The 15,287-nt window shown below is 57.8% G+C and overlaps 5 protein-coding genes across 5 annotated transcripts in view; 2 read left to right on the plus strand and 3 right to left on the minus strand.

The window, feature by feature from the left end:
• Window positions 1–1,737: 1,737 nt before the first annotated feature.
• On the minus strand, window positions 1,738–6,410 carry GUITHDRAFT_147667 (hypothetical protein; the record flags this gene model as incomplete). The annotated part of the gene is made up of 7 exons (XM_005820749.1): window positions 1,738–1,860; window positions 1,883–4,940; window positions 4,986–5,668; window positions 5,728–6,126; window positions 6,178–6,225; window positions 6,274–6,357; window positions 6,408–6,410. The coding sequence occupies 7 exons, from the start codon at window positions 6,408–6,410 to the stop codon at window positions 1,738–1,740; spliced, it is 4,398 nt and encodes a 1,465-aa protein (XP_005820806.1).
• A 676-nt stretch (window positions 6,411–7,086) lies between these two features.
• Window positions 7,087–7,751, plus strand: GUITHDRAFT_119997 (hypothetical protein; the record flags this gene model as incomplete). Its single annotated transcript, XM_005820750.1, has 2 exons — window positions 7,087–7,194; window positions 7,470–7,751. 2 exons carry the CDS (start codon window positions 7,087–7,089, stop codon window positions 7,749–7,751), a joined length of 390 nt encoding a protein of 129 aa, XP_005820807.1.
• Window positions 7,752–11,529: 3,778 nt separating this feature from the next.
• Window positions 11,530–11,895, plus strand: GUITHDRAFT_57854 (hypothetical protein; the record flags this gene model as incomplete). The annotated part of the gene is made up of 1 exon (XM_005820751.1): window positions 11,530–11,895. A coding segment is annotated over one exon (366 nt), but the record flags the coding sequence as incomplete, so codon positions are not given.
• Window positions 11,896–12,794: 899 nt separating this feature from the next.
• On the minus strand, window positions 12,795–13,234 carry GUITHDRAFT_119999 (hypothetical protein; the record flags this gene model as incomplete). Its single annotated transcript, XM_005820752.1, has 2 exons — window positions 12,795–12,863; window positions 13,043–13,234. 2 exons carry the CDS (start codon window positions 13,232–13,234, stop codon window positions 12,795–12,797), a joined length of 261 nt encoding a protein of 86 aa, XP_005820809.1.
• Window positions 13,235–13,844: 610 nt separating this feature from the next.
• GUITHDRAFT_120000 (hypothetical protein) overlaps window positions 13,845–15,287 on the minus strand; it is a gene marked incomplete at both ends in the record, with an annotated part of 2,592 nt that continues 1,149 nt past the window's right edge. The window contains 8 exons of the mRNA XM_005820753.1: window positions 13,845–13,919; window positions 13,970–14,030; window positions 14,079–14,140; window positions 14,183–14,258; window positions 14,308–14,769; window positions 14,826–14,875; window positions 15,078–15,157; window positions 15,216–15,255. Of these exons, the coding sequence (XP_005820810.1) occupies window positions 13,845–13,919; window positions 13,970–14,030; window positions 14,079–14,140; window positions 14,183–14,258; window positions 14,308–14,769; window positions 14,826–14,875; window positions 15,078–15,157; window positions 15,216–15,255 (906 nt within the window). The remainder of the gene's footprint in view (window positions 13,920–13,969; window positions 14,031–14,078; window positions 14,141–14,182; window positions 14,259–14,307; window positions 14,770–14,825; window positions 14,876–15,077; window positions 15,158–15,215; window positions 15,256–15,287) is intronic.

Raw genomic sequence — 15,287 nt, forward strand, 5'->3', positions numbered from 1 at the left:
GCTCGTCTCGTCCCCCTCCTTCCTCCTCTTCCTCTTCGCCCTCCTCTGACATGTGGAATCATTTAGCAGCTCGAAAACAAATCGAGACGAAGCAAGCAATATAGCAGGAAGTTCGCAGATACCTGGGTGATAACTGCCTGCCCTCGCCTCCCTCCTCCTTTCTTTTCTCCTCCTCTCCTTTCTCCTTCCTCTCTCTCTACCCGTGTTTCCTCTCTTTGTTCTCTCTCTACCCGTGTTTCCTCTCCTTCCTCTCTCTCTACCCGTGTTTCCTCTCTTTGTTCTCTCTCTACCCTGTTTCCTCTTCGTCTGATCGCTTCCTTTTACAGCATCAAGTCACTAGCAAAGGATAAATTTCCTGAGGGCAAAGTTCGACATCATCACCAGTCAGTCACCTCCCTCGTTTTCCTCTTCTCTTCCGCCACCACTACCTCCTCCTCCCTCCTTCCTCCTCCTCCCTCCTTTCCCTCCTCCTCCCTCCTTCCTCCTCCTCCCTCCTTTCCCTCCTCCCCCCTCCTTTCCCTCCTCCCCCCTCCAATCTTTCCTAACTCGCTTGCAGCCATCTGCCTGAAGTCTCGGAGTCAGCAGATTCAGACTTCAAGTTGCTTGGCATGGAGCGATGGAGGAACGACTCGAGCTACATGAGCACAGATAGGATAGGGAGGAAGAAGTTGGGAAGGGATAAGAAAAGGACCACGGAGTTGGAGGAGGAAGACGCAAAGAGCCTCTACCAGAGGAGCCGCGATGTACATCTCCTACCTCCATCCTACCTCCTCCCATCCCCCCTCTCCTCCCCTGCCGTTCCTCCTTGATCGAATATCAGATCTCCTTCAACGCTACTCCTCTCCCCCCCTTTGATCCTCCTACACCTCATGATGACCTGCAGGATCTGCGAGAGATCAATCGCGCTCGTGCCCTTCGACAAGTTCCTCTGGTGATTCCTTCTGCCCTCCCCTCTCTTCCCCTCCCCTCTCCTCTCCTCTCCTCTCCTCTCCTCTCCTCTCCTCTCCTCTCCTCTCCTCTCCTCTCCTCTCCTCTCTCGTTGTCTGCTAATGCTTGTACTTGCAGCTTATGGGATCACAAGAAGGCAGCAGAGCTCTGCCTCTGGTGGACCAGGAGGGCAGCAAGTTCTCTAACGGCTTTCAAGGTGTTCGCTCCTCCTTCCCGCTGCTTCTCCTCCTCTGACTCCCTGTACAGGACGAGAAGCGATTGGTAGGAGGTGAGAACCCCGCTTGCTCTGGCTCCTCGTCCTCGTCCTCGTCCTCGTCCTCCTCGTCCTCGTCCTCCTCGTCCTCATCCTCCTCCCTGTTGTTCTCTCCCGCTCTCCTAGCTTCTTCCCTTCCTACTTATCCTCATACCCGCTGGTCGCAGGTACTTCGGTGCCTACATGGACAGTCGCTCCTCCATGTTCCCTGCTGTCGGCATGATGGCGAAGAGGCAGCAGCCAGCAGCAGTCGCGCGGGCCCTCGGCATGCAGCAGGGCGGCATGCAGGTTGAGGAGGTTGAGGAAGAGGAAGGGGGAGGGAGAGAGGGAGGGAGGGAAGAGGAGGAGGAGGAAGAGCGCGGGTCGAGATTGTCTGACAGTCATGCAGGTCAGCTCGAGCATGAGAAGCGACGCGGTGAGTGGGTTGACTGACGCCTAGCAAGCGAGTGATCCTTTGCTCAGAACTCCATGGATGTCCTGGGACGGCGAAGATTTTGAGAAGGAGGAAGAGGAGGAGGAGGAGGAGGAGGTGTAGACTAGATGTAAGTGAAAGTGAAGTTGAAGTTAATCTTTCTCATCTGCTTCTGCTTCTCCACCTTGCTGACGCGTCCTCGCTTCTCTCGTTGCTGCTCTCCTCCTTCCCCCACCATCATCTCGACCTGGCGGGCTCGTCGCCTTCACCTGCAGCTCGTCGTCCTCCTCCGTCGCCTCCTTCGCGCGCATGAACCTCCTCCTCCTCGCCTCCTGCATGCCCAGCTGCTTCCCCTGCTCCTTCCTCGGGGCTCGAGGGATCGCCGGCAGACTCTCAGCAACGGTGAGCTGCAGGTCCAGCTTCTGGAGGTCGCGCAGAGGAGGAGGAAGAGGAACGACCCACATGTCTCGTCCCACCAGCCTCATCCTGCCCAGCCGCAGCTGGACTGGGTGGTGGAACTTGCTGAGCATCTTCTCCCTGACTGACCGGAAGCCGTTCCATGCAGCCTCCTCGATCTTGCAGAGGCTGATGAAGCCGAGGGCCGGGTCCAGGAAGGACAGCATGGGCGCGTGGGCACCTGCGGAGAAGTCGAGAATGAGTTTCTTCCAGGGGATGGAGGCGAGGGGGGCTGCTCCTGTCTTGTCTTGCTTGAGCAGAACGATCTCATCCTTGGTGTGACTGTACGCCAAGAAATCGAAGGGGGCCTGCATGCTCCTCCTCGGAGAGTTCAAGGGAGACAACAAGGGAGGAGGAGCAGGAGGAGCAGGAGGAGCAGGAGGAGCAGAAGCATCATCGCCGTCAGTACTTCTTTGCATTTCCTTCATCTGCTGCATCCTGAAATATTCTCTGAAAGCGTGTTGAGACAGAACCTTGGATCGCCGCATGAGAGCGGAATGACTCATCAGCTGCCGGTACGAGGCATCGACTCGCCTCCTGACCCTGTTCTCCTCCCCTTCCTGAGCTTCTTGATGGTGATGATGATGATGATGGCGGTGGTGGTGGTGGTGGTGGTGGTGGTGGTGATGATGTCTGCCTTTGATCGACATCTGATCCTCTGAAGCTTTGTTTGAGTGCTTGACCCTCGTTTCCCTCCTGTACGTGAACTTCTGGTAGTCCAACTCGAAGTCGACCGCTTCTCCTTCCCCCTCCAGCTCCTCCAGCTCCTCCTGCTCCTCCTGCTCCCCCTCCTGCTGCTCCTGCTCCTCCCCTCCGTCCCAACTCTGACTAGAACTCCCCTCCTCAGACTGTAGAGAGACTCCATCAGAGGACATGTCCCCGCTCTCGCTCTCGCTCTCGCTCTCCTCACCTTTCCCCTCCTCCTCCCCCTCCTCCTCTCGCAGGAAATGATCTCGAGACGCGTCTGAGCCGCTGCTGTCGGAACTCAGCAGCCGATGGGAGGAGGAGCCGGCAAGGGAGCCCTCCCGCAGGAGGGAGACCTTGCTCTTGGACTGCATCGACTCCCACGAGGGCTGACTGAGAGACTTTTGGTTCCTCGGCCTCCTCTTCCCAGACGTCAACGAGAACGAGTCCTCTCCCCTCGGTGACGTCACTGACCCAGCGATCAAGGCGAACTCGTTCTGCTCCCAGTGAGTTCCGTCGGCCGGCAGCGACGGCCCGTCGAGGTCGACGAGCCGCCGGGAGATCTCCGAGTCGTCCAGAACGCTCAACTGACTTGACTCATGGGAGAACACCATGATAGGAGACAGCTCTCCCTCCCCCTCCTGCTCTCCCTCCCCCTCCTGCTCTCCCTCCCCCTCCTGCTCCTCCTGCTCCACCTCATCCCCCGCGGCATTAACGGAGGTCAAGGATCTCGTCCCTGCCTCGCTCCCGCTCCCGCTGCGAGCAAGGCTCTCCTGGAGGGATTGCTCTAGCTGGATGCCAGCTGGAAAAAAGGGCAGCTGAGAACCTCCTCCATCCTCGCCCAGCTGGAGTTGCCCAACGTCCAAGGGAGGAACAACTCGATCTGTCGGTGTGGCGGCAGTACCAGAAACTTCAGCCTCGTCCTCGTCTCCTCCCTGACCCTCCAGCATGTCGAGCGCTTTTGATGTCTCCCCCTTCTCCCCCTCCTGCTCCCCCACATCCTTTCCCTCCTCCTTCTTGTCCTCCTGCTCCTGCTCCTCCTCTTCCTCCTCCTCAACCATCCCTGTGATCCAGAAAGTCGAAGTCTGATTCGACTCCGCTCCTCCCCCACCCTCCTTCCGCGGGGATCCCCTTCCCTCCACCCGCACCCCTGTTGCATCCTCTTCTTCCTCCTCCTCCGCCTCCTCCACCTCCCGAGGACTGGCTGGTGTACCCGGATCGATAGGAGGGGCAGGACAGCTCAACGTCGACTCCCTTGAAACGTCTTCCTGGACAGCAGCGGCAGCGGCAGCAGTTTCCTCCCCCTCCTCAGGAGCAGCCTGACCGTCTGAGGGAACCTCTGCTCCTGGTGACGGGACCTCATCCTCCGTCTCGGTCCTCTCTTGCAGCACACTCGACTCTGCTCCTCCCTCCTGCTCCTCCTCAGGCTCTTCGATACCTTCCCGCTCCCTGCTGTCGCTGGGGGGCAGAGGAGGCTGCAATTTACTCTCTTCCCTCTGCCTCTTCCACTCCTCGACCTGCAGCTCCTGGAGTCTTCTCAGCTCGGCGAGGGTCGCATCTCGCTCCTTGAGGTCTTCAGTCTGGAAGAAGGTCTGGATCAGGCCTAGCATCTGCTTCTGGACCCGCTCGTCAAGTTCGTTGTGGGAGTGCTGGACAAACTGCTGGAACTTGTGGACCTCGTCGTTCTGAGCCCGCGTCCTCTTCCCTATTACCTCGCTGCTGATCTTGTCCAAGATCATCTGCTTCCTCTGCTCCAGCTTGTCGGTAGCCTCCCCAGCCTCCTTGAGGAAGAGGATCAGCTTCGAGACGAACGCTCCCGTGTCCATGCGCTTGTGGAACTCCTCAAGGGTGAGGAAATAGTTGTAGAGCTCGAACGTGAAGGTTTCAAGCTGCCTCTGCGACTTGAGCTTGAGGAGGAAGGGTTCCAGGTAGAACTCCACGGGCTTGTACTTGTGCTTCTTGTCCATGGACTTCTTGTGGATCAGCCACTTGAGCAGGATCGTTCCCTTGGTGTTGGTCGCTTCCTCCTCTCCGATAAGACATCTTTTCTTCAGCTGCTCGATCTCAGACGTCACGTTTTCAATCATCGCCGCCTCCTTCTCCTTCCTGATCAAGAACTGGATGCTGGCCTTGAACTTGTTGAGCAGGAAGGAGGAGATCTCTTTGTTGTCGAACAGTCCTCGCAGGCTGCCAGCACCAGTCACTTCCTCTGCTCTAGCCATCAACATCTACCTCTTGTACGTCGACACCATCTCTTGCGTCGTGTCTGGCTGGCAGACTTTCGGATCCTCTCGACAGCAGAACGCGTCCACGAGCTTCATGCCGTTCTCAAGCATCGCCATCTCCTTCTGCATCTGCTGTAGCTGCTCCTGCTCCACCTCAGGGTCCGCCTGACGTACTTGCTGCATGTTCTCCTGATGGCGTTGCAGGAACATCTGGATGTACTCCTCCTCCTCCTTTTTCCTCTTCAGGTTCTGCAAGTGTCTCGATTTCACCACGAAGCTCCATCGCCTTATCAACCCGGAGAGCCAGTTGAGCTGGTAGAGGAACTCGCACTGGTACCTCGTCCAGAACTGAAGCCCGTCGCCTACCTCCTCTGAGATCGACCTGCTCGCTATCATCGCGATCGCCTTGCATGCCTCGCTCTTCGGCAGCCCCAGGTTCCACAAGATTCTCGTGGCTGCTGCCATCGCCGGCACGTCGAGGGCAGAGGGTGACGGGACCTCAGCGGCTCCCTCGTCCACCTCCTCACACTCCACCCCGACGATGAGCGTCGCTCCGATGTACTTGCCTCCCGGGCCCTTGAGACTCTTCGCCACCTGCTGCTGTGAGCTTGTGATGATGTCGGTCAGCTTCAAGTCAGCCCACGCGAGGATCGTCTCCTTCTCCTTGTCCTCCTGCCCTCTCTCCACCAGCTGCTCCAGCACGTCAGACCATCACCACAGCCCAGCACGTTTCCCAGCTCATCTCTCACCAGCACTCGCAGGTAGGAGGAAGGACGCTTGATCATGAGCGACAGGTCCTCGTCCAGCCAGGCGCTGCCGGTCAAACTTCGGTTGGTCAACCTGATCTTGTAGTTCTCAACCACGATGTGACACTCGGGGTCGTTGTGCGGAGACAGCTCGGAGAAGGTCATGTCCTTGAGCTCTACGTTCAAGATGCGGACCACGGCAGGAAGTTTCAGGGGCAAGTTCAGCTCTCTGATCCTCCTCCTCATCGCCATCTCCTCTCGCAGACCTCTCACCATCCCCGTGGTGATGACAATGTCCTTGCTAACCAGGGACTCGAACCAGCTGCTCGCAGCTAGCGCGATCACCCGACGGAACTCCGCGCGAGGGTTCACCTTTAGCTTCATCGAAGAGGCGTTGCGAGTCTGCATCAAATTTGTCAGCGCCAGCCTCTTCCTCTCAAGTCACGTCCGTACGAGTTGAAACTCGTTCTTGTCCTCCGCCGGTCTGCAGGAGCTGAGGATCTGCAAGAGCGTCAGGAAGCGAGCTCAAGGCTCCTCTCATGCATGTACCGCAGTCACGACTGCGCTGATCTCCGCCAGGCACTTCATCTTAGTCTGCTGGTCCAGCTCCACGTTCCCCTCCAGCAGATCAATCTGCAAATCCCGTCACCACCTCGAGGTACCGACTGCTGCCTCTGACTTACCATCGCCTCCCCTCACTCAAGGAGACTTCAACACCAGGAGCTAAGGGTAGACCAACACCAGGAGCTAAGGGTAGACCAACACCAGGAGCTAAGGGTAGAGCACGTATCTCTCCCCGTTACTCTCACTCCCTCCTGCCCCCTTCACTCATAGCACCAGCTCAGGGTGTTTGTTCAGAGCTCATAACATCTCATCGTCGTCATCGGTCGTAGTCTTGTCAGCAGGGAGGCTCCTGGCCTCTTCTGTCTCTCATTCATCCACCCACACACGCTTCCCTTTCATGTGTGCTGTGCTGTGCTGTGCTGTGCTGTGCTGTGCTGTGCTGTGCTGTGCTGTGCTGTGCTGTGCTGTGCTCCTCTCTTCTCTTCTCACCCAACAGCATCTACTACTGGTCGTACTGTCGTTGGGGTCTGTCAGGTCTGTCGGGTCGGGCAAATTGGGGGTACGAGCGGGGACGAGGTTGGTGGGTTAGGAAACATGCGAAGGCGGCGGGGGAGTATGGCAGTAGCGCTTGTGCTGGCGGCGTCATGCTGGGTGAGTGGAGGACAAGAGTGTGGGACCCTCGACCAAGTGCAGTCATGCAGAGAAGACTGTGGAAGCTGTGCGGCAAGTGCGTGCTGTGCGCTTGAATGGGACCTCCCTTCAACCTCGGGCATGGACTTCGCGCAAAAAATTCTGGGCATGGCAGCAAGCGGGGGCCCTGATACGCTCTATCAGTTGCAAGGACACGTTGCAAACTACGGCAACTGGAGTTTTGACATCTATGATGAATCGCCGAGGAAGATACAGGTGGGTGAAGTAGAAAATTTCAAGGGAAAAGCAGCATTGTACCGAACAGTTCGCGCAAATTTCGTGAGATGTCGTTAGAGTTCGATCGTGCAAGGGTAGTGTATATGAGCAGTCAGATATCAGACAGTGAGAAGAAGAGCTGTTGGTGTGAAGGAACGAGGAGGACATGCATGCGTAGTAAAGTCCGAGTCAAAGGAAGTGAAGCAAGTATGTAGCTGAAGGTTTTTACTTGCAAGCCTTCTCTTTCTGTCGCTCTTCTGACTTGAGACCGGCAGATGTTTCACGTTCCTCCTGAATGGGCGGCGAGCAACTTCGGCCTTGGGGTCCGTCGAGTGGACGAGATCTCACTAAGTATCTTCGATGCCTCCTCCTCCTCCTCCCGCGTCGTCGCCTTCAGTCGCTCCAGCCCAGCGTCAGTGGCGTTCCAGTGCGATGGAGGAAGCAACTACCAGGGGCTAGTGACGCTCATCCTCAACAGCGGCGTCTCTTCCTTCCGGCAGCGAACTCTGTACGGATGCTTTGAGCAGGCTCTGGGAACGATCCCGTCGAAGCCATGAGGAGGAGGAGTAAGCTCGATGCGAGTAGCGCCGCCTGCTCTTGTAACATAGTTGTTGATGTCAAATCGCGCATCCTCTCTCTCTCTCTTCATGACCCGCCCTCCCTCCCTCCTCTCCACTCTCCTTCATGCTTCCTCCCGTCGTCCGCTGCTACTCGGGATAAGGACGCACACCACCTACCATCGCGATGCTCTCCCTCCTCCTCCTCCTTCTCCTCCTCCTCCTCCTCCTCCTCCCGCACTTCTCCTCCTCTTCACGCCCCCTTCATCCTCCCCTCCCTCCTCCCGCCCCCTCCGCTGTCGTTCTCCTGCTCCTCCCTCCGACGGCCCCATTCCCGGGACTCTATTTGTACGGGCGCAATGGCCGGAGACTGCACGAGTGGGACGGGAGGGGCAGGGAAGCAGAGGAGGGAGGGAGGGAGGGAGGAGGAGGAATGGTGAAGAGATGGAGGAGGGTGGGAGGGAGGGAGGAGGAGGAATGGTGAAGAGATGGAGGAAGGCAATGGGCGATCTATTATGCGTCATAGAGCGTGAGGAAAGCAGAGGAGATGCAGAGTTCTCTTGCAGCGTCCATCCTCCTCCTCCTCCTCCTCCTCGCCTCCAGTTTGCATGAGACCGGAGAAGCTGAACTCACGCGTGAGAGTCCCCACTCGGCACTCCCGGCATGCACAGCGGCAGGGAGGTGCTGGTTGGCATGCAGGGCAAGGGGAGGAAGAGGGCAGGAGTTCAGCGACGACGTCTCCGAGGAGGAGAGGAGGTCAGGATGGGCTCGGCACAGAAGCAGAGCTCCTGACTTGGATGCAGGTATGGAGAAGCAAGGAAGAGGTCGTATGAAGGACACCCTCACGAGACGACCCCGCACAAGTTCAAGAGGAATAGGAGGGAGATTCCTTCTCCTGCTGATCCTGCCTTGGATGTCGACGACTGGGGAGCCAACGTTAAGAGTGCATGGGGGAAGGAGGAGGAGGAGGAGGAGGAGGAGGGGAAGGAGTGGAGGCAAAGGGAGCGTGTGGAGGAGGTGGCATACAACTGGAGGCTCCAAGGCAACGAGGAAGGAGCTGGCGATGTGAGAGAGGCGGAGGAGAACATCACAGCAGCGAGCAACGTGACAAGGCAGTGGTCCAGCAAGGCCAGGATCAAGGACCCGGAGGTCATGGCAGCGGTGAAGACGGGAGTGAGGACAGGGGAGCTGAAGACGCTGAAGAAGGGGTTCGGATTCATTCGCATGCATCCTGTTGGGGAGGAGCCCAAGGTAGACATCTTCTTCGAGGTCACCGATCAGAACCTCCACGACCTCAGGGGCCTGCTGGTGGGTCAGAAGGTTCAGTTCATCTTGGACTTCGGACCTCACAACCTGCTGCGAGCTTACAGCGTTCAGAAGTTTGTGAATCAGAGTGAAGTCGATCCCATCGCCAACCTGCTGATCGCCCACGACCTCCCGACGTCGTTTGCGGGGAGATTGCCGCGGCATCTCATGGGTAATGGTGGTGGTGGTGGACTTTGTGGAGGTTTCGATGCTTGAGATGATGGAGATGATGAAGAAGACTATTGAGGATGGGGAGGAGGACGAGGACGAGGACGAGAACGAGGACGAGGAGGGGAGAGGGGGGGGGTTGGGTAGCGGAGGAGGAGGAGAGAGGAAGACGTGACGTCTGCTTTGGAACTTTCTGACTGAAGGTGATGGTGCAGGTCCTTTCGCATGGGACGAGGTCTCAATCATGAACTACGCGTCCAAGATGCGGAAGAGGAGGGAGTACGAAAAGAAACATCCCCGTCCCAAGATCGACAAGGAAGGATTTCCTATTCTCGAGCCAGGGATGCAGCGGAAGGGAGGGGCAGGGCCGGTGGGAGGGATGGAGAAGGGTGCAGATGGAGAGCTGGAGGAGGAGGAGGAGGAGGAGAAAGAGGTTGAGAAACAACCGCGGAAGAAGAAAGCGAGGAGAAGGAGGAAGAAGAAGCCGAGGAAGAAGAAGAAGACAGCGCGAGAGATCGAGGACGAGATGGGGGAGGAGAGCAATACGTGGATAGAGTTTCTGCCAGAGATAGAGTATAGAGGAGGCGAACGATGGGAAAGGAGGACAGATGATAAGGGCAGAGCATTCTACATCGACTGGAAGAGTCTCAAGTCGCAGCGGGAGCCTCCAAGGGGAAGGGAGGGGAAGGGAGAGATGCTGGAGAAGGCAGCGTGGGAGCAGGATGGGGAAGAGGACGAGGAGATTAGGCTTCTTGCAGGGACGAGAGGATGGGAGGTCGGGGATATAGATTTGCAGCAACAGGAGCGGCAGGAGGAGATGAAGGAGGAGGAGGAGGAGGGAGAGGTGGAGGAGATGGAGCCGATTTCCATCAGCTCGGCGGACTGCTGGGACAAGGATGTGGGGGAGATGGACGAGAAGGACCGGGAAAATCAGCTGAAGAGTCTGCTGGCCATGACGATGGATGTGGACGCTTTGCGTATCCTCGTTGACGGGAAGTTTGACCGCAAGATGTCAAAGTTGCTGCATAGCAGCGAAGGGGTGAAGGAGTTTGTTAGGAGGATGCAGGAGGACTGGAAGAAGTTCGACCACCTGGATGGGAGCAAGATGATGAGCAGGCTGTTAGCGATGAGGGCGGAGGAGAGGAGAGGCTGGATAGAACAGTTTGGCGAGCAACTGCTGGGGTTGACTGAGCAGGACGCAAGAGGGAGCGGGGGGAGTGACGGAGGGCAAGAGGGCGAGGGGAAAGGAACCCCGTTGCTGCAGCTGCTGACGGGAAGGTCAGCAGGGGAGGAAAGAAAAGTCTCCAAGTTCTTCCAGATCGGAGCTCGATACATCAAGCTCCCTCCTGCGCTGCGGGGGACTGAGTTCGAGAAGTTGTGGAAGGCGTGTCTAGAGCACTACAACGAGGTCAACGCAATCTGTGCTTCCATCAACGACGGCAGCCTCTCCAACTTCCGTGGCGAGGACGCTGCGGCCAGCAGCTCGGGGTACTCAGTGGGCAGCAAGAGGGTCCTCAGTGACGGAAAGTGCACCAGCGACGTTCTCACACAACCCCTCCTGCAACTCGAAGAGAAGTTGCGAGAGGCCGGGCGAGGGGAGAAGGAGGAGGAGGAGGAGGAGGAGGAGGAGGAGGAGGCCAGGCTGAAGCAGCGGATGGCAGTGCTGGACATAGTTTGCCCTCAGCTGAACCTCTGGGAGGAGTGCATGAAGCAAGGAGACGACATGATCGCAGACAGTGAGAGCATGAAGAGATTCGTGGCGGGGACTTTCTCCGGCTCCTCCTCTCCTCTCATCAACGCCCTGGGCGTCATCATCAGAGAGAAGGAGGACAAGGACAAAGAGCCGAAGCAGCAGCAGCAGCAGCAGGGGAAGGAGGAAGGAGAGGCGGGACAGCAGATGGCAGCGGCTCTAGAGCTCCTTCAGGCTTGCGATGAGAGGACCAGGGCTCGGTTCGAGGTCGCGCAGCTCCAGCTCGCCTACAGCAACGTCTCCAGCTACGACCCTTGCAAGCTCCTCTTCTGCCTCCTGAGGGCTGAGGTGATCCTTCCCTTCCAACAGCTCGACCTCGCCGAGCTCAACTGGCAGCCCAGCTCTATCTCTGCTGTCCTCCAGCAGAGGATCCAGAGCTCGCTGCTGGGGGCTGGCGTCAGGGTTGTCAGAGTGCACGGGGAGGAGGGGGAGGAGGGGGCAGAGCTGCTTCTTCACCGCAGGATGTGGAACGCGTCTCAGCATGGCGACTTGCCAACTCTCCAGCAGGCCCTGGAGAAGGGAGCACATCCCAACTACGTGCGGTCCGACATGCTGGGCTTCTCAGCCCTCCATGCTGCCTGCTCGCAGGGGCACGTCGAGGCTGTCCAACTGCTGCTGGGGAAGGGAGCGGATCCGAACATGACGGACTTCGAGATGAACAGTCCTCTCTTCCTCTCCTCCTTCTCCGGCAGCTCCTCCTGCATGCAAGCCCTCCTCCTCGCCGGCGCCTCCCCCGACGTGCCCAACAAGCTCGGCTACTCCCCGCTGCACGTGGCAGCTCAGACTGGCTTCCAGGAGGGGGTCGAGCTCCTGCTGCGCGCTGGGGGCGACCCCTTCCTCCGGAGCTACGACGGCACCACCGCCCTCGAGCTTGCTGAGCAATCGAACCACTCGGAGATAGTCAAGCTCCTCCGTCGGGCGTGCGGACGAGGGGGGGAGGAGGAGGCGCCGGTCGTCTTCCACATCCTCCTCAAGCACTCCCGCTCTCGTCGTCTCTCCTCCCCTCGAGACCCCGCGGGCATCGCCATCCGACAGCGAACTGAAGAAGAGGCGAGGAGGCAGCTGCTGCGAGTGCGAGAGACGTTGATCTCTATCGCACAAAACAAGTCAGGAGGAGGAGGAGCTGCTGCAGCAGGAGTAGGAGCAGATGTGATGGAGGCGACTTTCAGAGAGTTGGCCGCGAATATGTCGGACTGTCGGAGCTCCGAGCATGGCGGACTTCTTGGGGAGCTGAGAGGGGAGAGGATAGAAGGGAGCTTTCGACGAGCAGCCCAGGACCTCAGCAAAGGAGAACTTTCCCAGCTCGTGTCCACCTCGTCTGGTGTACATCTCATCCTCAGGAAGCGATGATGTGTATGTCTGCAACTAATGAAATGTGTGTTGAAAAGGCCAAGTCTGTTATCAGTGTCGGGATGGTTGACAACACAATCCTGCACATCCTCGTTGAATCCTCAGACAACCCCTTCGGACCTGTGTTGTTCTTCATTTCATTAGCTTTACAAACTGCACTTTCCATTCATCTTGCACCAAACGACCTTCATCATGGAATATCCCTCATGTCAACATGCATGCTCTTATTTCTGCCTCGTACTCGTCTATCGCTGCGAGGTGATCCATCGGCAACAAAGTTCCTGCAGGCTCATAAAAGCTTGTAGAGGAGGAGGAGGAGGAGGACGGAGGAGGAGGGAGGAGGAAGGAGGAAGGAGGGAGGAGGGAGGAGGGAGCAGGGAGTACCTTGCGAGAGTTGGCTCGCAGCTACGTTTGGCTTTTGAGGTCTAGAAGGGGATCAGCAGCATCGACAAGCAGGAGGACAAGTGAAGTTACGTCAGAGCCGTCGAGGGCTGCCAGCCTTGAGTCTTCACCTTCTTCACCAGAACATCCGCTTGTTGCTGCTCCATCGTCACCCGCCGTCACCGCTCCTCCCCTCCGTCCCTCTTACCCTCCTCCTCCCCTCTGCTTCTTCTACACTCCCCTCCTGCCTCTTCTGCAACTCTGCTCTCTACGTCTGCCTGCTTCTCTCCCTGCTTACCCCTCCTCCCTCCACCATTCCCTCCCTCTCTCCTGTTACCAGATCCATCAAGAAGCGGTCGGCAACCTGGTTCGCCATGCGCTGACAAGAGACCATCTGTTCGAACCTGTCCTTGGACGCCGCACTGAGGTTGACAGGCTGACGCAGCGTATGCGAGTCTTCATCTTCATTCGTCTGCATGAGCTCGTAGGAAGCGACGAATGTGTCCTCTATCGACTTTGAGAGCTGCATAACCAGCTTTAGAACTCATCCCCTCTCCCATTATCCTGCTCCTGCTCCTGCTCCTTGGATGGTTCACACGTATGCCTTTCTTCCCTGATTTGCCGATCTTCCTCCTCCTCACTTATCTCCTCCTCATCTATACCTCCTCCTCTTCCTCCTCTTCTTCTACTTCTCACTGCTCACCTCCCCCTCTTCCCTCCTCTCCTCTCCTCTCCTCTCCTCTCCTCTCCTCTCCTCTCCCCTCCCCTCCCCTCCCCTCCTCTCCTCTCCCTCTCCCCTCTTCTCCTCTCCTCTCCTCTCCTCTCCTCTCCTCTACTCTTCCTCCCTCCTTACCTGATAGATTCGATTCTCCATCGCGCGAAACCCCTAGCCTACCCCACCCTCAGTGAAACAAATTTCCACCACCACCCACCCTATTTTCAACATACCATGACCTCCCTGAGTACCCCACTTCAATGCCTACTACCCCTTCACCAATCCTTGCCCTGACGAAATGGCCCAACAAGGCTCAGTAGAGGAGGAGGAGGAGGAGGAGGATGGAGACTAGGGGAAGGAGGAGGAGGAGGAGGCACGAACTTCAACGTGGCTGTGGAGACATTCTTTCATTCATGCGCTCGAGCTATGGAAAGAGGTCCTCCGCATGCAGAAGAAACTCGTTCACGATGGAGCAGCAGACAGGAGCCTCCATGGTCACCTTGCAGGCAAGTCACCGACTCCATCCTCCTCCTCCCCTCTCTCCCTCACCGTCAGCACGTCATCGGACGATCGGAGCATGCACGGGCCGAGCGATACCGCCAACCACCACCTACAATGCTGGAATGAGACTGAGGGGAGCGTTCAGTCGGAGCACTACCTGACCCTCTGCTGTGCCCTCGCCTTCACTTGCTCCGCTGCCTCTCCGGCTTCACTCTGCTCCTGCCCCATGTCAGCTCCGTCGCCCTGCCCTCGTTCCTCCACCTTGACGGGAAGGAAGGCGATTTTGCTGAGGTACCGCAAGAGCCTCCTAGCGGTCACGTAGTGCGATTTGGGCATGCTACAAGGGAGAAAGTCAGCCAGGAGAAGCACAGGAGAGGAGATATAACGTCTCAACAATGACGTAGAAAGTCTGGATGGGGAAAACACGTTCTCCCTCCTCCTCCTCCTTGCTCCCTTGTGCGCAGAACTTGCGATACTCCTCCAAGATGGCAGCGCTGACGTTGTAGGGGAAGAGAGGCTGGGGGAGGAGGAAGAGGTACTCCTTCAGGAGGGCGAAGTGAACCAAGATGTTGTCCGAGGGGATCTTGGCAGCGGGAGCATCGTCCAGCAGCTGCTTGCTGACTTCGATCTGTTCTCTGATGTCCTGGTAGCCATTGCTCGGGGCGATGAGCATGTCCAGATCCGAAGCCTTCTTCTTGGCGCCCATCCCGTCCGCAAGGTGGAGGACGAGAGGAGGATGCGAGTGCTGGTGCCCTGGGAGACCGCTGCCGTGCCTTTCCCCCGGAAGGTCGAGGGAGGAGGCCAGCTCTGCTAGGATGTTCTCGAGGACGATGGGGGATCGCTCCTCCCTGCGGTGAGAGGATGTAAGGAGGGAAGGCGTGCGAGGAAGGAGGGGGCGCGTTACCTCAGTCCTCCACATGACGCTATCACTTCCATCTCCCTCCTGACCACAACCTGGGGCCGTTAGTTCACCACGGGGTCTAGAGTGGCGCACATTGACATGTAACAGTTGAAGGTAAGATGTAAAGGTAACAGTGAAATGTAGTAAACAACAGAGCGTGTGACGTGATGCGATGTGATGTACAAGGACAAGTGACAAGTGGAGGGGAGCGGAAGGGAGGAGGGGGAAGAGGAAGGGAGGCAGTGGGTTCCTTACCTGGAGGGCAACTCCGAAGGAGGCGATAGGGTGTTGTAGCATCTTGTAGAAATGAACTGACGACTGCTTGGCCGCCTGACCTGCCGTAGGGGCGAGTGACGGGGCTGGTGATACAGCAGGTTATGAGTCCTCTCCTACCAAAGTCTCCGATCTCCTTGAGCAGCCTCGTTCTCACCGTCTGCCGCCAGACTGCGTTCCTCTCCCCCGCCT

The sequence above is a fragment of the Guillardia theta genome (assembly GCF_000315625.1).
Source record: "Guillardia theta CCMP2712 unplaced genomic scaffold GUITHscaffold_166, whole genome shotgun sequence".
NCBI lineage: Eukaryota > Cryptophyceae > Pyrenomonadales > Geminigeraceae > Guillardia > Guillardia theta.